Consider the following 20768-nt stretch of genomic DNA (forward strand, 5'->3'; position numbering starts at 1 on the left):
AACAACACAATGACGAAGGGCAGTGGATGTGTGCAGTTGGGTGGCAGAGCGCAGAATGGATAGCAAGCTGGTTACAAAACAGAAAACTGTAAATAGAAACTAATATTAGCTGATCAGACTGAAATAGATGGGAAGGGGTACTCTAAAGATCGACTTGGGATCATTGTTAATCACGTAATTATTTACATAATTAATGAGGGGTTGGGAATCAGAAGTACATTCAAAAAACTTGCTCTTGACACAAGTTTGGAAGATATAGTCAATAATGTGACAACATGCAGGAAAATATTAATATTTTCAGACTGAAAGCCTAATTGACAAATTACCTGTAATATTGATAAATGTGATATGGCATTTTTGATAAGAAGAATAACAAGCTAAATACACTTTGGAAAGAAAGAATCTAAATGGTGCTAATTTTAGTATTTGATTTAAGATCATTCCCAAAATAGATCAAAGAAATAGGATTGAGAGATGAATTGAAAAGCAGAGAAGTGATGCTATAGCCTTACAGAATCCACTCCAAGAGGGTACAGAGGAACTCGAGAAGCTATAAACAAGAATTATAGAAATGATAACAGAAATGAGAAGCTATAATCATTAGGGAATACTGAACTGGCTGGGACTGTGTTATGTAGAAAAAAAAGGTAATGGAATGACAGTTGTGAAAATTATGAAAGGGGTTGATAGTTTAGATGGAAAGAAGAGATTTTTAAATATGAGGTAGGCCAAAAACGAGGGCCAAGAGTAACTAATAAATTCAACAGGATATTGAGGACTGAATTAATATATTTACACATACAGTGGTTAGAATATAGATCACAGTTGAGGCGAACAGCAGAGATGCATTTACGGGGAAAGCTTGGAAGGTAGGAGAGAGGAAAGAAGAGAAGCACATTATGATAGGGTATGAAGCTCATGTGGAACACAGACATTAAAATGAGCCAAAGGCCTGCATCAACTTTATGGTGACTACATAAAAATATCTACAAAATCTACAAGGTCAAAATCTTAAATTGGGCATGAGTGCACAATGAACATAGGGAGACAATTTTCTCTCGTGAGTTTAGTTCATCCAGAGGATTGTAGCATTCTAAGCTTAAGATTTGAGAAGTAACTCACCGCCTTGAGAAAGATCACGGCGGTACTGATTCGGCTTGGCTTTCTTTTTGGCCCGAGCTTTCTGGCTGGGTGGGGTGTTCATGCTGCTACTCCCCATCACCGGAGTATGTCTCGTCTTTCCTGAAAATCAGATAAAAACGATTAAGAGCAGGCATAGTCCTTCAAGAGTGAAACTGGAATGGAGTGTGAGATATTGGGAATGTTACAGATTAAAATTGCATGTTGCAAACCATAGACCAGATTCTGCAAGCATTTCATTCCCCAAAAAGCATGAGGTCATGATTTGATTAGGTTCCCTCCAGTATGGAAACAGGCCATTTGGTCCAACATGTCCACACCGACCCTCCAAACAGTAACCTACCCAAACTCATTCCCCTATCCTATCTTTACCCCTGACTAATGCACCTAACACTATGGGCAATTTAGCACAGCCAATTCACGAGACCTGCACATCTTTGGACTGTGGGAGGAAACCGGAGCACCCAGAGGAAACCCACGCAGACACGGGTAGAATGGGAAAACTCCACACAGACAGTCACCTGAGGTGGGAATTGAACCTGGGTCCCTGGCACTGTGAGGCAGCAGTGCTAACCATTGAGCCACCATGCCACCCCATGCTGGGTATAACTCCAGAATTCCATTCTTCAAGCATTTTTCCTTCTTACCATCCATCTGCTTCCCCCCTCACTTTTGCTGGAGTCCATTACCATGGATCCTGACTCTCTAGTACTTCAGTCAAGAGCCTATTTGACCTGGTGCCAGATTCAAGAGTGTAAGTGATGAATTCAAACACAGGCATTGTGGTTATGTCTTTCTCTGTCCTTGGCTAATGTTCACATCTTGCAGTTACTGTTCACTGATCAGGAGCAGGACTTCTGGACAAAGGCAGCAGATGCATAGGAAAACCACCACTTTCAAGTTCTCCTTCAGGCCACTCACCATCTTGACTGAGAAATGAATCACTGTTCATTCAGTATTACTGGGTAAATATTCTGGATCTCACCTCTTAAGGGCATTGTGGGGGTTACTTGATCAAATGGATTGCAAAAATTCAAGAAAGCAACTCACTTTCTCAAAGACAACAAGGGATGGACAATAATATAAAAGCAAAATATTGAAGGTAATGGTGATCTTAATAAAAACAGCAAGTACTAGAGAAACTCAGAAGGTCTTGTAGAATCTGTAGAGAGAGAAACAGTTAGTTTTTTTTGAGTCTACAGCTCTGAAGAGTCGCCATTGGATGTGAAACATTGACTCATTTTCTCCCAGCACAGATGCTGCCAGACTTGCTGAGTTTCTTCAGCCATTTCTGTTTTATGATGGGAATAAAAATCTGGCACAACCAGCAATGCCTGCAATCCTATGAATCAAGAAAAGATGATTTCCCTCTTTCCAATGCCATGGGAATCTTAAGGGTCTTGTTGGTACTGGGGCTAAATATGGTCAGCTGGCAATCATCAGGCATCTTTTCTTGACACAAAAGCTATTGTATGTGACATGCTACATACTGAAAATATACATTTCCAATGTACCAGTTAAATAATAACACTTAATGCTAACATAATGATGTACCAATATCTCATTAAGCAGTTCTCTTGCTCATCTTCACACTGGATTCTTCTCCAATCTTGTTATCTTTTTGAAGGGGATGTCAAAAACATTTCACTGCAACAGGGTGAAGTGGAATGGTGCTTAAATATTAAATGTTAAATGTTTCCGAAAGCAGTGGAAAAGCGCAGCAGGTCAGGCAGCATCTGAGGAGCAGAACTGATGTTTCAGGCGTAAGCCTGTCATCAGGAATCTTTATTCCTGATGAAGGGCTTATGCCCAAAACGTCGATTCTCCTGCCCTTCAAATGCTGACTGACCGGCTGTACTTTTCCAGCACCACACTATTGACAACTGTTCTAGACCTCATTCATAGAATTAGATCCCACTTACTCTGCAACATTGTGTGCCTAAGGTGATTACACTCAATCAATGTCACATGACAGGACATAACCAGCACTAGGCATTTGTTAAACATCTGTTGAACAATGAAAACGTCTGCTCAATGGGTGCCTTCACTCATGCACTCGCCCATTTTGCTAACATTGTTTTGGTATAAATTTCTTTCCTTTCCCTAACTTACAGATGAATGGTCGTGCCTCACCTGTTCCAGGTACACTGACATTCTCAGTGCTTATTGCTGGTGTCTGGCTCAGGTTGCGTCTGTGTCCGTACCGATGGGGAGCAGCAGATTCCGTGAGAGCGTCTTCGGTCCCGTTCATGCTTTGGCTATTCTGTGATGGTGGAGGGGTTGGCGGTCTGGGCAGAGGGACTGGTCCAACTGGGAGTCGCCTGAAACAGGAACACAACTAGTTTTAAAAGTTGGCAATCATGCAACCCACGAGTTCCCAACTCCTCCCAACAAGCTAGACCACAATTTGATGGGTAAATCTGTCTGTTTTAAGAGTAGCTAAGTTTCAACCTGGCTCCCATCCTTTTCCATGGGTCTCCTATTACAACAACAGACTGACATAGTATTCTATCCCATTTACCTGTTTGTTAATGAAGCATCTTAAAGACCAACAGCTCACATTCCCTTCAGCTTAACATGTCTATATTGGCTCAATGTGTCCCAGAGCACACCCCTCCCCTGCCAAATCCTTGCTCTTCTCTGTAATTTCTTACTCTCAAATATGCATTACTGATTCCTTTCACGATTGCAATTGCTTCCACTACCCTTCCAACCAGGGCATTTCAGATCATAACAACATGTAACATAATCTAAACCATGATTTACATAAGTTTGTATTTTTAATCTTGAGTTGGTAACATAAGGGTTTTCGGTGTGTCTGTAGTTGATAATCAACTTGCATTTCTGTAGCCAGGATGATTTCTTATTAAACAATTTGTAAGGGGTAATTGGGTAGGTTTCTGACTTTTCTGCTACCGCAACTAGTTTCTGCCCAGTTACTTGATCAACACCCCTCAATTAAATCAAACCTTCGACCTCCTGTGCAGAATTTATTCAGATAAAACTGATGAGTTTATGACTGAGATGCAATAGCTGACAGCAGAGTTATGAATGGATGAGGTCACAGAGAGATTTGAAGTGAAATAATAGAATTCATTTTGTGTAATAATCAAATATTTGTTTCTCTCTCTTATTCTTTAGTTCTGTTAATTATTTCACAGTAAAATAGTCAACATGTAGTTGACTACAGTAGTTATAATAACCAGCTTGTAAACTCACTCACCGGGGTAAATGTGGTATCTCAAACTGATGCAGCCTTGGGATGTCCTCAGTGACATTATGGCCGGTCGATCGTGCCTCTTCCCGAGGTGAGGGGGTCAGCGTTGCGGTGGATTGCTGCCCATATGAAGTAGCTGGAGATGATGCCTCTCCACGAGGTGGTGGGGGTGGGCCTTCATCGTCATGGGAGCCTTCCACCAAGTAGGTTCTCTCAGGGAGCGGGGGACACCATTCGTCAGCATTCGGGCTGCAAAAAGATGGGAGCAATTCTTACTCGAGAGAGAGGAACAGAAGGGCAAGTATTTCTCTCACACTCAATGTGACACTGAAATCCATACGTGTCTTGCCACTGGTGAGTAGACTCTTGGATGTCAGTAGGATCTCAAAGTTGTTAGAGACCTCTGGTGATCCATTCCCAGTGATAGAAAAGCATTGAGAGAAGGGCTAACATTTTGAAAACCACAATCCCGCTCCTATCTGGCCATTGCAATATCAGTAATGGCAAAAAGGCTCATCCCACAAATTCCTACTTAAGGCAGGTGATGCCTATGAAGAAAGACACATTTATACAGCACCTTTTATAACTTCAAGGCAAAGTAACTCTTCAAGTGTACTCCCTGTAGTAATCCTAATTAAAATGCAAAGTTGTAACTTGATTCCAATTTTAGTGCTTGGATCATTGACCATAAAAATCACACCTTACTATCCATTACCTTTACCAGTTATTTTCTTTTCAATTTTCCTGTGGGTGATGATCTACTCCACCTTTACAACCTCTCTCACCATGGTTATTAATGCAAGGCCAAATGATACTGAATTCTGGCCGGCCATGTGCCCTAGACTTATAACCTGAGGAATCCTGGGTGAGTCAGCACCAAAACCAAGGAAGATCCTCAGATCTAGGCCCAAGGGTGCGAGACCTACAGTATCTCAGAGGATTGACCTCAGAAATATTTACAGTGAATACTCCCACACCACATCACATCACATACCCATATTCCAACTCCTCTTCATCCTCATACGAATCAATGTCAACACTGGGTGGAGGGGGTGGGAGTAAATCTGTCCAGTTCATGGGTGGAGCTTTCACTGGCTTGGCATTTAATTTCTGCTTCCCAGATTTCCCACCTGTGGAGGGAAAGAGCATTAGTTTGAATGTCTAGGCTTTCATTTTCATAAGTCATTGCTGGAACTGTTTCTGATTTGGATTAGTCTGAATGCAACATATTATTCCTCTGACCCTTAGGAACTTTGATGCCAGACTTTGAATCTTCCCCTATCCTTGGCAGATGTCATAAACCCCTGAAGCCACCTTTGAAAAAAAACAGACTCTTCCAATTCTGCTTGGATAGGGAATGTGTCAGACAAATACAGAAATGCAAACATTTCAACTTTGTTGAAGAAATTTGTGTAAGAATAAGCTTCAAGCAAAAATCCCCCTCAATTCCCATTTCTTCCATTGTTTGGTGTAGACTAGTTGGACCTAAGAGTCTGTTTCCAAGCTGTATGACTCTATAATAGTGTGACACCTGGTGATACAAGTAGTGATATAGGTGAACAATAAATATAACTTCGACAAGAAACAAGTGCCTGAAGAATATGACAGTATGGGACATGCTGCATGTATAATATAGAGTTCAACTGACCTCATTAATTTTTAAGGACTGGCATGAAGTTTGTTTGCAGTAATTAAAGTTTAAGTGATGTTTAACTCCAAAGGTCTGGAAATTTTGATTCAATTTTGTGGAATGTTAAGCTTAGGGACAGGTGTATGAATACCCTCAGGCAGGTCAACACAATGTTGGACGTCTTAAAAATGCATTAAGGTAGACAAGTCCCCTGGACCAGATGGGATCTATTTCAGAATAATATAGGGGACAAGGGAGGAAATAGCCAGGCCTTAACAGATATTTTTGCATCCTCTTTGCCTCAGGTGAGTTTCTAGAGGACTGGAGAATGGTTAATATTTTCCTTTGTTTAAGAAAGGGAACAGATAATCTCGGTAATTACAACGATTGGGTCTGACGTCAGAGGTTGGAGAAGATACTAAGAAACAGGATTTATTCACATTTGGAAGCAACTGGACTTGTTAGTAATAGACAACATGAATTTGTAAAGGAAGCTCATGTCCCACTTACTTAATCGAGTTTTTTGAGGAGGTGACAAGAATGATTAATGACTTTAGTAAGACATTTAATAAGATACTTTATGGCAGGCAGGTACTAAAGGTGGAGTCTCATGGGATCCAGTGTGTGTTATCTAGATGGATACTGGCTTGGTTATAGAAGACAGAGAGTAGCAGTTGAAGGGTGCATTTTGAAATGGAGCTCAGTAACTAGTAGTGTTCCGCAGGGATCAGGGCAGGGACTTTTGTTGTTTGTAATATATACAACAAATATATACAATTTGTCTGATTAGTAGTTTGCAGATGACACCAAAATTGATGGAGTTGCAGATAGTGAGGAGGATTGTCAATGGATACAGTGGGACATAGATCTGTTTCAGATTTAGAGTCACAGAGATGTGCAGCACCGAAACAGACCCTTCGGTCCAACTCATCCATGCCGACCAGATATCCCAACCCAATCTAGTCCACCTGCCAGCACCCGGCCCATATCCCTCCAAACCCTTCCTGTTCATATACCCATCCAGATGCCTTTTAAATATTGCAATTGCACCAGCCGCCACCACTTCCCCTGGTAGCTCATTCCATACACACACCTCCCTCCGAGTGAAAAAGTTGCCCCTTAGGTCTCTTTTATATCCTTCCCCTCTCACCCTAAACCTATGTCCTCCAGTTCTGGACTCCCATGGGCGTCTGGTGAGCAAGGTTAGATCTCACAGAACACAGGGAGAACTCACCATTTGAATACAGAACTAGCTCAAAGGTAGAAGATATGTTAGTGGTGGAGGGTTGTTTTTCAGACTGGATGCTTGTGACCAGTGGAGTGCCACAAGGATTGGTGTTGTGTCCAGTACTTTTTGACATTTATATAAATGATTTGGATGTGAGCATAAGAGGTACAGTTAGTAAGTTTGCAGATGACACCAAAATCGGAGGTGTAGTGGAGAGTGAAGAAGGTTACCTCAGATGACAACAGGATCTTGATCAGATGAGCCAATGGGCTAAGAAGTGGCAGATGGAGTTTAATTTAGATAAATGAGAGTGTTGCACTTTGGGAAAGCAAATTTTAGTAGGACTTATACAACTTAATGGTAAGGTCCTAGGGAGTATTGCTGAACAAAGAGACCTTGGAGTGCAGGTTCATAGGTCCCTGAAAGTGGAGTTGAAGGTAGATAGGATAGTGAAGAAGGCTTTTGGTATGGTTTCCTTTATCGGTCAGAGTATTGAGTACAGGAGCTGGGAGGTTATGTTGTGGCTATACAGGACATTGGTTAGGCCACTTTTGGAACATTGCGTGCAATTCTGGTCTCCTTGACTATGCACAATCAGATCATTAACAACCTGATGTCTATTTATCACATCCCTTTGTAATGGTCTCTGGCATCAGCCCCACTATTGATGTAAAGTTCCTGTTTCTGGGGTTGATCCCTTCTTAAACAATGGGGTGACATTTGCTACCTTCCAATCCATTGGAATAATTCCAGAATTTGCAGAATGTTGCAAGATAATCACTCATGCATCAATTATCTCTATATCCATCTTCTGCAACTCTCTGGGATTTAGACCATCAGATCCTGGGCGAAAATGAGGACTGCAGTTGCTGGTGTTAGAATTGAGAGTGTGGTGCTGGAAAAGTACCACAGGTCAGGCAGCACCCGAGGAGTAGGAGAACCAACACCTTGGGCAAAAACCCTGATGGAAGGTTTTCCTGCTCCTCGGATGCTGCCTGACCTACTGTACTTTTCCAGTACCATATTCTCATCACATCATGGGGTCTTTCCACTTGCAGCCCCATTCTTTTCCTTGCAATCTTATAAATGCTGATTTCCTTCAACTTCCCCTTTTTGCCTCATCACTTGGATCTCTAGTTCTGGGAGATTTTTTGTATCTTCATCAGTGAAAACAGACAAAAACAAAATCATTCGTCTTCTCTGCCATTTCTCTATTTCTGATTACAAATTCTCCTCACTCTGCCTGTCATTCATTTTAGTGGAACATTCCATTTTTATGTACTTATCGACACTTTTACAGTCATTTTTTATGTTACTTGCTAGATTGCATTCATATTGTGTTCTTCCTTATTACTTTCTTTGTTACATCCAATAAACCTCTCAGTCCTCTGCTATTACTGGCAACTTTATAGGTTCTTTCTTTGAGACTTAGACAAAGCTGAACTTCCTTTGTTAGTCACAACTGACTGAGCTTTATTTGTGTTTTTGGACCTTGAAGGAATGTATTTGTTGCAAATCATGAAGTAGTTGTCTATCCATTGCCCATGTAAAGTTATGTCTTTTAATGTAGTTTCCCAATCCACCTCAGCCAATTTGTGTTCCACTCTTTCATAAGTTCCCTTATTCAAATGCAACATCCTTGCTTCAGAATGAACTATCTTACTTACAAACATAATGTGAAATTCTTCAGATTGTGGTCACTCATCTGTAAATGTTCTGTGATATAAAGATGGTTAATTATTTCATTAATCTTTTCATAATGTAACACAAAAATAGCCTCTAGTTGGCTCCTCCTGATCTTGAAAACCATTCTTACAAAACTCCAGAAATGCATCCTCCTGTTAAAGTGCTCAGTTGGTTTACCCAGTCTATATACAGCTTGAAGTCATCCATGATAAATGCGCTGCTCTCATTTCCTGATTAATTCCATGTCCCACATGACTGCTACTATTTAGGAGCCTATAAATAAATCCAATCAATGTCTGCTGCCCCATGTTGTTTCTTAATTCAACCCAAACAGGTTTCACATTTTATTTCTCTGATCTGAGATCCGCCCTTACTAATGTATTGATCCTATCCCTAGGTATCATCACTACTCTCTCTCCTTTCTCTGCTCTTTCCTTTTTAAGCATTATGTATGAAAGGAAAGTAATAAATAGACTCACTCTCTTTTTGTTTAAGAAAAAAATGCCTGGATAATTTGGTCCACTTTAAAACATAAGTTAGTTTGGGTCCAGGAGGAAGTTATACAGAAGGAGAGGAATAATTTTTAAATTGCTGCCTATGTCCAATGGGCTGCATTGATAAAGAAGGGGAGCTATTTACATGGAAGCTTAATGGTTTGGAGTATCCCTTCTGAAATCAGAACAAATTAGCGAACTGTGGTCTGGGTCTGGTTGTAACAAATAATCATGTGTTTGAAGACCTGACCCAAGATCCACAGACATACATTAACACAACATATATATAAAACAAAGCTCTCTCACACACAACACAAACAAACCAACAAACAAAACAGGAATGCACCAACAAATCTCGAGCAAGCAGCTCACACATGAAACAGATACAGAAACATGCACAACACATACGAGTATCCATAAATGCAGACATAATTAATGTATTTACAGTATCCCCTCAAATACTCCCAGAGTATTCCTGTCTCCCAAAGTTTCTCAGTTGATTTTCAAGTGTAGACCTTCCTTTTAATGAAGAGACAGTCTGACTGCACTGAAAGGGACAGAGACAGGAATTATATTGGTGGATGGTCCTGCTGTTTAGGTTGGAAGGACCCATTGTGTCAGATGGGGCATTCCGTTAGATTAGGTGAGTTGCACTAACTGCTAAAAAGATGGATATTTGACCCACAAGTGAGGCCTAGAGGCCAAGAAAAGCCCTAGGTAATTTTTGGAATCCTTGTTTTCTGATACATAGCAGGTTATTTACTTGAAACTGTGCTCTGTATAAAGTGCAGCAAGCAACTCAACCTCATCATCATTGTTCCTGATGTGTTTGTCCCAACTATGGAGCCAATTCGACAGTGTATAACTAAAGTCAGTCACAGCCAGAATCAGAAGGTTTGATTGAATCAAACTGAATTAGCTAGGAGGCTCCCTGTCTTGCAAAACACAGTAGATGTTATCTGAAATATTAATTTTGTGTCTGGAGATCAATAGATTACATACTGCCGAGGGCAATGTGAGCTAAGGTGAATGGATGGGTGAAATTAAAATACAGATCAGACATTGAATGGTAAACAGGCTTGAGAGGCTGAATGGCCTATTTTCCGACAGCCTGACTACAAAGCTGCATTAGCAAATGCAATTCAAACCATAGCGCTTCTACAGTGTGGGAATAGGCCATTCAGCCCATCAAGTCCATTCCACCCCTCCAAAGAGCATCCCACACAAACCCAACCCCCTACCCATGTAACATTGCATTTCCCCTGGTTAATCCGACTAGCCTGTGCACTATAGGCAATGTAGCATGGCCAATCCACCTAACTTTCAAATATTTGAACTGTCAGAGGAAACCAGAGCACCCGGACTCAGAGAATGTACAAACTCCATGCAGACCAGGTGGAATTGAATCCAGGTCCCTGGCGCTGTGAGGCAGCAGTGCTAAACACTGATCCACCGTGCTGTCCTAGAATTGTCTGGGTGTACAGTTGGAGAATGTACAAGAAGCTAGAGAAATGGTGCAAGAGATCTTAATTAAGTAAAACATTTTGAACAGTATTGCCAGCTCTAATCCATTGAAAGAAATTGAATGCAAATTGTTCAGCTTACCAAGTGCAGCAGTAGGATATCCAAGACGCCTCAAACTGGCACATGAATACTTTTTCTCCTTCTGATACAATGGTTCCAACACTCTAATTTCAGTTAAAAATCAGTTTAATGAAATGGTGCCAAACATCTTACCAGCTTCTGACCTCCCACGTTCGGGCTGTGAGTACTGGGCATTGGAAGGTCCAGGCTGAAGACCCCAGTGCCCATTGACAGGGTCCACTGTGTATTGGTTCTGAACACCAAGCGGCACCACAGGCGTGCTGGCATATAATGTGGTCTGCTGAGGTGGGAAGGCCCCATTGAATGTGCGCATTTCATCACTGGCAGAGTCGATGGTGCTGTAGATGGGGCCATCTGATACCATTGTTCCAAACTTCTCCGTCTGGGCAATATAGTTGGAAATGCCAGCATCTGGACAGAGATATACAGCAGAAAAGACAATCAAACTTAAAGAGGTTTGTCGACCAAGTTTATAGGCAGCATAGGTTATCATAGCATAGAATGTTCACCAATAATTTATTTGGCTTTTCTTAATCTGAATGCCCTAAAAATGTTTGAGTCTATAGGAACCCACCAAATCAGTAGAATTTTGTGCATCAGATTATTTTCACTTGATGGATCTCATTGACAAAGCCAGCTAATGTTGCCCATCTCCAAGTGAATCCTGAATTGAGAGAAACACAGAGGGCAGTTAAAGGTCAACTGGATTGCTGTAGGTCTGGTGTCACCACAGCAGGTAAAGGTGACAGATATCCTTCTCTAAACAACATTAGTGAATCAGATGGGATTTTACAACCACCAACGAGAGTTGTCTTCGTCACCATCACTGAGGCAAATTTTCAAGTCTCAAACTTTTAACATCAAATTTCCTGCCACTATCTTACAGATAATCTGCAGAACAGGACTGCATTCCAAATGTGCTGGAACCAAGTTTTTACTCAGGCTTAACCTGCTGTGCTGTACTGAGGGGAGAGTGCATCATTTGGTGTTCATGTCAAGATATATCTAAATTCTGTCCACTCCAGCATTTCCTGCGGCATGTTAATGATATGAGAAGTTGTTCATGCACCTTCTGGTCAGCATAATTCCCTTGCATTAATAAGATTCGTTAGTTCCCCAGTTGACTAACTGCCTGAAGTTCTGGTGTGCAAAATGCCTGCTCAGATGGAATCACAGAGTTCTTATAGCACAGGAGGAGGCGATTTGTTATATCATGTCTGCACTGGTTCTCCCAATGAACAATTCACCTCGTGCCATATTCCTGTGATTGTATTTTTGATCCTTTCCCCTCTAAATACTTAACATAACAGTAAGTGCACACTAACACAAGTTCTATATGTAGCGTGTCTAAGTGTCTGAATGAAGTGACATATCATAATGCAAATGCAGGTTCTTTTTGAATCGGGGCTTGGATCAGCAGATAACTGGTTCTTGCATTCCAACTTTCATTTTACCTTTATCATTGAGAAAGAAATCTCGGCCCTAATACTATCTCATGAGAAAGAGAGAGAGAGAGTGAAGTGTGTATAATGTTGGAAGGGGTAAATAATTGTAAATTGGGAACATTTATCCAATGTGCCCTTAGGTACTGGGGCTTTCATTAGCATATTTAAATTGGATTCCTACAGTAAGTTGGGAGCCTGAATCCAATTTAACAATTGACAGCTGGATTTCCCCGGGCTCTGGAAAACCAGCAGCAAAATGTAGCCTGGAGCTGATGGCCTTACAAGAAAAATGCCTCCTTGTCCCTATGTTGGTGTGCTCTCCGGTATTCTGCACACAGCCTTTACAAATCTGCTGCCAGTAGCCTGTACTTGGCACTTTGCCATAGCATCACATTCAAAAATAGGAATTCAGGACAGATGGGGCTTTGATGCGGTCATGCAATAGTTAGTTTACTGGCTCCATTATCTAGAGGCCTAAATTAATCTAATAGAACACTGAACATTTACTGCAATGGTTTGAGAATTGGAATGTAGTTCAAATCATTTGAAAACAAAATGTTAGTATCATTAAAGCCATCAGATTGCAGTAACAGCTTAACCAATTGACTACAGTTCTTTGGGGAAGGTAACATTAAGCTCTTAACTGGCCCAGCCTACTCTTGATTCCAGTCCCAATACAGCTGGCGTGTAACTGTCCTCTGGAGTGGCCACACAAGCCACTCGGTTATATCAAACTGCTGAAGCCTTGGGTCACACCAGCTTCAAAGAGCAATTAGAGATGGACAATAAATGCCAACTTTGCCAACGACAACCATATTCCAAACCCAAATTTTAAAAGGCTTGCTACAGCAAAATGTCCTCACATATGGGATCAATTCCGTTTGACTAATTATCTCTTGAGTGACAGTCTGATTTGGCTGTACTTCATTTCATTGCTTTCTTGAGAAAGATATGATTCCTCGCTCCCACTGGGGAGTTATGCCCGTAGGCTACACAATTCATAAAATCAAAAAGGTGACATGCTGGTGTGACCAGTGATTACGGTTTCCACAACTCTCCCTGTGGTATCACTTACACAGCACCAAAACCCTGGAGAGTATTCAACACCCAGGGCCAGAAATGGGTGTTGACAGATAGACCTCCTGCCCTCGTGCACACTTGCCAAGGCTCACTCACCATTGTAGAAGCGCTCTGTGGCTTCATGCTTTGCCACACAGGAGCTGGCAGTAGGTTCCTTTCCATTCCCATTCCTCATCAGGTTGGAGGCTGGCCACGAGTCTGCCAGCCAGGGGTAGTTGGTGACGTTTGCATTTAGCATTCCTGGCCTAAGGGGAGACATCATGAGGTGAACACCACAGCTTGGTTCAATAATTACAAACCTCAGCAGATTTGTTTTTAAAGGAGCTGATTGGAGCTTACCTGCTGCTTGAGATGCCCGAGGTCTCTGCATGTGGAAAAGCTACTGCATGAAAACAAACACTAGTTAAAACTTTACAAGACACTGTATTGTTAAGTCAGAGTGAAGGTACAGAATAATTAGACTGGAAAAAGATCATTGCATGCAACCCATTATAATGTGGAGAAAGTGAGGACTGCAGATGCTGGAGATCAGAGCTTAAAAATGTTTTGCTGGAAAAGCGCAGCAGGTCAGGCAGCATCAAAGGAACAGGAGAATCGACATTTCGGGCATAAGCCCTTCTTCAGGAATGTGGCTCCATTATAATGTGGCCTTGCACAGTAACTCCCGTGTCTCTAGTACAGCTGCTTTCTGGAAGAAGCAGGAAGAAAAATCTGTCATCAATTCACGAAAAACGTGGAGGATTTCCTTTCTAATTTTCAAAGGGAATCAAAAAATGTCAAAGCATCTGTGTTAGTGCAACAAACTCATTCATCAAAAATGATGGTGTCAGGGATGAGAAACTTCTCTTCTTTAAGGAGAAGAGCCCCAACTTCTCCAGAAGAGAAGGTTGAGAGAAGATTTGTTAGAGCTGTTCAAAATTTGAAGGGTTGGGGATCAGAGTTCCCTTTAAGCTGAAGGGCCATTTGGTGGCCCCTCTGAGATTGTCTGTATTCTGCTTGGCGTGATCAGTGTGCCAACATGTTGACATCCAGATTCAGAACATGCTGCCATGTGTGGACCTCAGGAAGTGCTCACAACAAAAATAAAATGAGGGGCAGCATTGGTCTGGACAGCATAGAAGCAAGGAACCTGTTCCTAAGGATTGAGAATCAGGGAGCACAAGTCTGAAGTGATTCAGACAGTAGCAATGTGAACATGAGGCAAAATCATAGAATCATGCAGTACATAAAAGGCCCTTCAGCCTGTACTGCCAAAAATGTACAACCTACACTAGTCCCACTTTCCCGCACTAGGCCTCTAGCCTTGAATGTTATGATACTTGAAGTGCTCACTTTTTAAAAGATATGAGGTTTCCATTGCAACTACCCTCATTCCAGACCCACCATCTCATGGCTGAAAAGGGTTTCCCACAAATGTCCAATAAATGCCTGCCTTTTGTTTGAAAATCATGCCTCCTTGTTTCTCATCCCTCGACTGAGTGGAACGTCTGTTTTCTATCTGCCCTTTCCACACTCTTTGTAATCTTACACACCTCTAATAAGTACCACCGTCAACCTTCTCTGCTCTAAAGACAACAACCAGAGTTTATCCAGCCTTTCTTCATTTTTTTAAAAAAGTATTTTTGAATACTAAAGTTCTGTATTATCAAATGGCTATGCGAATGCCTGAGACTAAAATATTGTGAGACAGCGAGTGCTTCTGATCAAGATTGGACTGCCCGAGAATGTGATGGGGAAAATTTTCCAACACAACTGGATGATTTAACTGGATTTTACAGAAAGGTAAACTGGATGGTACATTTCTTGCATTATAACCGTTAGGATGCTTCATAAGTACATCACTCCCTGAAAACCACTTTGGGCTGCCCCACAGTCTTGAAAGGTACTGTGTAAACTCAAATCCAAATTTCATATATCATGGAGCAGTCCATAACGCATTACAATAGTAAAAGGGTTACTTCTCATGCTTTTCATCTTCTTGTTTCTCTTGCAAGGCTCTAACATTAGCTGTAGGTAAGAGTTGAAAACCTTCCAGTTGGCTTTTGAGCAAAACCAGGCGCTTTTAAGTTGGGCAGCCAAGTCAAAGTGGTCACATATTCAGATGTTGAACTGTCCCTCATGCAGGGGCACACCTGTTCTTTGGGGAGCATGCCCCACTCTGCAGCAGGCAGCTAATTTTCTGGCATGTACTCCTGATGGATGTAGCTCCACACTGATGACTCAAGTTAGCCTGGAGGCCTGTTGGATTTTGTGCCTGTAATTATTCCGATGGATTTTCCTCTTCCTTAACAGTTGAGGCATGCTCAATTCTCAGGCTCAGAATGGAGGAAAGTGGCTTGACATCTGTGATTTTCCATCCAAGTACTGAATTACCCCATCATGGGACCTCCAGCATTTTTGAGAACTGGTCCCTGTGGTAGCTCTAGACTGATAATACCCATTCCCGTAGCCTTTCTCAAAGCACCCCCATACATCATCAACATGCAGGGACAGTTCTAAAAGCTGATAGCTTTTGATGAGAGACTACATAGACCTCTTTTTCAATATAGTAATGTAGTGTGTTAATTTCCTATTATATATTCAATATTTATAACAGACTTGACAATGTGCTATTTGACAGGTGAATTGCTTGGGCTGGCAAATTGGAAAAGGTCCATATTTTGGACACCCCTGTATTCTAGAAGAGTGATCGTGTGTAACAAAAATCACTACATTTCCATTTTTTTGGTGTCTGGACCCAGCCAGATTGATCCATGTTAATTTATTTCTCTTTTTTTTTGCTTACAGCAGTTCTTTGAAAAGAAAATCCATTTTATTGACCAGCCCTCTCTGCAAGGTTGACAGGCAACCATTTTCTCATCAGGTTTCCAAACAGTTCAGCTCTCCCAGCCTATACTTAATGCAGCATCACAAGGGTGTACAATATACTGAATAAAATTGATCTGGCTGACGGCTACCATTCTGGATAAATCATTTAATTTAAAAAGACAGCCAGGAATTAGTTTGCAGCTCTTTTAATAGGAGTGCACTGAACCTTTGCAGTTGAGATAATTTTGTTGTGTCTGTTACAAAGAAAAAGCTCATCTGAATGTTGCTGAGCAAAGGCGGGGTAGAGTGATGTATTTATTGAATGCCTATGACCTTTGGAGCTTTGCTTTACTTCACAATCACAGCCTTTGTACCTCTGCAGACCACAAGGAAATGTTTCAAAGTATCAGAGAATTGAAAACGGTGCATAACATACCTGCTGGCGTGTATGCAAAGGAAGCTGTGAAAAAAAAGAGAGAAAGAGGATGATCAGCAAATACAATCAACACTTTAAACTCACTGTATCACCGAGGCCATGCTGTTAACTGGCCATATTCCTAAGGGAGCACCTTTAGATATTACCTCTGATCAAGCTCTTCTGGTTCAATCTGAGCCCGAGCTCTGGGTTCGAATGCTGCTTTGGGACCTGATGACCACAGGTGGCCATTGTAATGTGGCCAGCAGCCAACCTGATAATCCTTCCCATAAACCTGCGCTGGTGGTAAGAGCGGGAGAGTTCACTGGTCAGTCAGCACAGCAGCCTCTCCATCTTAAAAGACTCAACATGTAAGGTCTTGCCACCATCTATACTCTATGCAAAAAACCTCAGCGCTTCTGATCTCTCGTGACAAGGCGAGTTCCTAATCATTATAAAACTGTTAGGACACAGATTGAGTGAACGCACTGAGGGTTTGAATCTGGACCAAACGTAAATGAATTTATGTTGTTTGAGCAAAGGTAGGGTCATATGGGAGGGAAAAAACCAAAATTTCTGACAAGCATTTTTTTTAAAACTGAAGAAAGAATTTGCAGCCCCAATAATGTAGCGTCCTGTGCTGGATAATTCATCAATGGGGCAGTGCCCAAGATTCCCCACATCTCAAGCTTCTTCATTTGGCTGAGCTCCAGGAGGAAAGGTGACTGTGAGGGGAAATGGAGCACGTGTGTCCTGAGGCAGTCTGAGCAGTTTCCTCACTATTGACTGCGCTGAAGCATGGCAGCTAAGAGGAAACAATAACAATTTCTTCCCCGACATTGCCCATGGTGACTAGTGCTTGTGATTTGTTCTTTGTGTAGTAAGTCCACTGGGTGTTTTGATGGTATGTTTACAAAAAAATAAAGCTTTCTCAAGTTGAAAATGTGTTCCTGGACAGGCGAACAGTCCAGAAGGGAATGATGATGTTTGGACGAAGCAATATATAATCTAGTGACAATGACCATACTTTCAATTACCAAAGGCCTATGCTCTGGAATTTCCTTCCTAAGACACATGGGACAGAAGTAGGCCAATCAGCCCATCGAGTCTCTCCTGGCATTCAATGAGATTGGGGAATGTGACTCCACTTTCCTGCCTTTTCCCCATAATCTCTTTACCCTTTAATTCCCTTGTTGATTAAAAATCTGTTTATCTGAGTTTGAATATACTTAATAACCCAACCTTGACAATTCTCTGCATTAAAGAATGTCACAGATTCACTATCCTTTGAGTGAATAAATTCCTTCTCATCACGGTCTTAAATGAGCAATCCCTTACCCTAAGATCAAGATAGACAATGGCCTGGTGATATTAACACTAACTATTAATTCAGAGATTCGGGTAATGTTCTAGGGACCCTGGTTCAAATCCTGCCATGATAGATGGGTGGAATTTAAATTCAATAATAATTTGGAAATAAGAATCTAATGATGACCACAAAGCCATTATTGATTGTCAGGAAAACCTATTTGGTTCACTAATGTCCATTTGGGTAGGATACTGCCATCCTAACCACACGTCTAGTTTGTGACTCCAAACTCTCAGAAACGTGGTTGACCTTTGACTGCCCTCTGGACAATTAGGAATTGGCAAAACAAAAATGCTGGCCTAACCAGTGATGCCCAGATCCCATGAATAAATTAAACAAAGATTGTAACCACGGGTGCTAGACTTTCCCACAAGGAGAAATGAACTTACTGTATCTATATGGTCAAGTCCCTTCAAAATCTTACATCTTTCAATAAGATCCCATTTTTCCAAGTTCTAATGAGTTCAGGTCCAGCCTACTTAACCTCTCCTCATAAGAAAATCCCTCCCACCTTCTCTGGACTGCCTCCAATGCCAGTATATTTTCCTTAGATAAGGGAACCAAAACTGTTCATAGTATTCTGGGTGTGATCTAACTAATGCCTGGTGTTTTAACCAAGACCTCCCTATTTTTAACCTCCATTGTGCTTTTAAATAAACCTCTTGGAACCAGCTGGATCTTGTTGACTGTGAAGTCATTGATTGGGAGGGGGTGTTAATCTGGGCTAAGTCAGGAAAGCCCTGGCTGACCAATATAACGAGGAGAAATATGAATAAAGTTTTCTGCACTTGTTGTTTTTTTCACTGTGTCATGCACCTGCATGCAAATGACATAGGTGCTGGGAAATAAATAAGCACTGCCACTCTTTGGCAGTAGTGTGGGGGAGAAAGGGAAAAAAAGAACAAATAAATATAACCAGGAGATTAGAACCTCCTCAGTTTAGGGACTGTCTGTGAGCTGGCTGGCCACACACACAAAAAAGAAAAAATTAAAACCAAGAGAAATATGAATTAAGTTTTCTGCAGTCATTGTTTTTTTCATTGTGTCCAACACCTGCACACACACGCCATGGGTGCTGGGGGAAACTAGGCATTACCACGGTTCAATGGTAGTCTGGGGGTTTGAAGAAAAGGAAAAATAGATAACCAGGAAATAAGGATCTCTTCAGTTCAGGGACTGACTCCAAGCAGGCTGGTCACAGCTAGTGTGTTACTGTAGGGATTTTTTTGTTTTGTTTGTTGACAGGGAACTGATTCTGGAGCTGGCTGACTACAGCCAGTGGTCTGGTGAGATCTTTTTTTCTCTTTTAACGGAGCTGTACTTTTTTTTTCCTTCTGGGGAGCTGACTTTAAGCTGGCTGGCTGCAGCCAGTGTCATCGTTGGTTTTATTCCTTTTCCTTGCGGAACTAGCTTCTCAGCTGGTTAGCTGCAACCAGCATTGCATAGTTATTTTGCAGAAGATGTGGAAGTGGAAGAGACAATTTGGTGGTGGGATTTATTCTTTGTTCCACAGTCAGCTGTTTGGACTGAACATCTTTAAGAGCGGCATGGTGGCACAGTGGTTAGCACTGTTGCCTCACAGCGTCTGAGACCCGGGTTCAATTCCCGACTCAGGCGACTGACTGTGTGGAGTTTGCACGTTCTCCCAGTGTCTGCGTGGGTTTCCTCCGGGTGCTCCGGTTTCCTCCCACAGTCCAAAGATGTGCGGGTCAGGTGAATTGGCCATGCTAAATTGCCCGTAGTGTTAGGTAAGGGGTAAATGTAGGGGTCTGGGTGGGTTGCGCTTCGGTGGGTCGGTGTGGACTTGTTGGGCTGAAGGGCCTGTTTCCACACTGTAAGTAATCTAATCTAATCTAATCTTACCTGTGCTGCCTCAATACCTGTACATGAACTGTACCTAAACCTCCGTGATGGGCCCGAGCTCATTGAGTGGGGGCGAGGTCTCTGGGAGCTTATTGTGGCGGTGTGAGTGGGGAAGCTAAGCCTTCGTGTGCAGCATGTGCACCCTGTCAACAGGAGGAGGAGGACATGCCGTCAGGAGTGACCCCTGATGTTGGAGACAGATTCTGGGTTTGGGAAGTGGATTCTGGGTCAGATGGCGAACTCTGGGAGCGGCCCCGGCATTGGGGGCCACCCCTGTTTTGTGAGTGGACTCTACCTAATGGGTGGACACTGTCTTGGAATGGACACTGCCCCTCGCTGATTGCACCTTACACTTATGTGTATACTGTGTTGGCACTGTATCTTATCGTGTAGGTTGTGATTGAATTATGTTTCTATATGTGCATTGCATTTTGTGTATTCCTGGGGAGAGTTTATTCCGCTGGGGATGCTGATGTGAGAGTTTCCTTTTACACACTGTTTTGGCTGTTTGCTGTACATTTTTACTTGGAGTATTGAGATGTGGTTTACTTCACTGATTCAATCTATTGCTTTTCCTGTTGGTTATAGGGGACTTGAAGTGTTTGTTTTCGGGATCCCGTTTCTTTGTAGCTTTTTTGACTGTTAATTATTAGTGTGCCATGTGTTTGTCAATTTGTATAACCCTGAACAAACAAAAAAAGCCGGGAGTTAAGAATCTCCTCGGTTCAGGGACCGACCAGTGCACTGTATACAGGCAAATAAAGGATGATTAGATTAGATTACTTACA

At 41.9% G+C, this 20768-nt stretch overlaps 1 protein-coding gene across 3 annotated transcripts in view; it reads right to left on the reverse strand.

The window, feature by feature from the left end:
* Positions 1-20768, reverse strand: part of robo3 (roundabout, axon guidance receptor, homolog 3 (Drosophila)) — a 312623-nt gene that overhangs the window by 35426 nt on the left and 256429 nt on the right. For 2 of the 3 annotated variants that reach the window (XM_060847034.1, XM_060847032.1), the window contains exons 18-25: positions 16770-16793; positions 13865-13907; positions 13622-13770; positions 11133-11411; positions 5352-5487; positions 4364-4606; positions 3274-3461; positions 1123-1242 (exon numbers count right to left, since the gene is read on the reverse strand). In XM_060847034.1, coding sequence (XP_060703017.1) covers positions 1123-1242; positions 3274-3461; positions 4364-4606; positions 5352-5487; positions 11133-11411; positions 13622-13770; positions 13865-13907; positions 16770-16793 — 1182 coding nt within the window. The remainder of the gene's footprint in view (positions 1-1122; positions 1243-3273; positions 3462-4363; positions 4607-5351; positions 5488-11132; positions 11412-13621; positions 13771-13864; positions 13908-16769; positions 16794-20768) is intronic. The other variant, XM_060847033.1, reaches the window with a different exon arrangement.

This window comes from Hemiscyllium ocellatum, chromosome 29 (assembly GCF_020745735.1).
Source record: "Hemiscyllium ocellatum isolate sHemOce1 chromosome 29, sHemOce1.pat.X.cur, whole genome shotgun sequence".
NCBI classification, from domain to species: Eukaryota; Metazoa; Chordata; class Chondrichthyes; order Orectolobiformes; family Hemiscylliidae; genus Hemiscyllium; species Hemiscyllium ocellatum.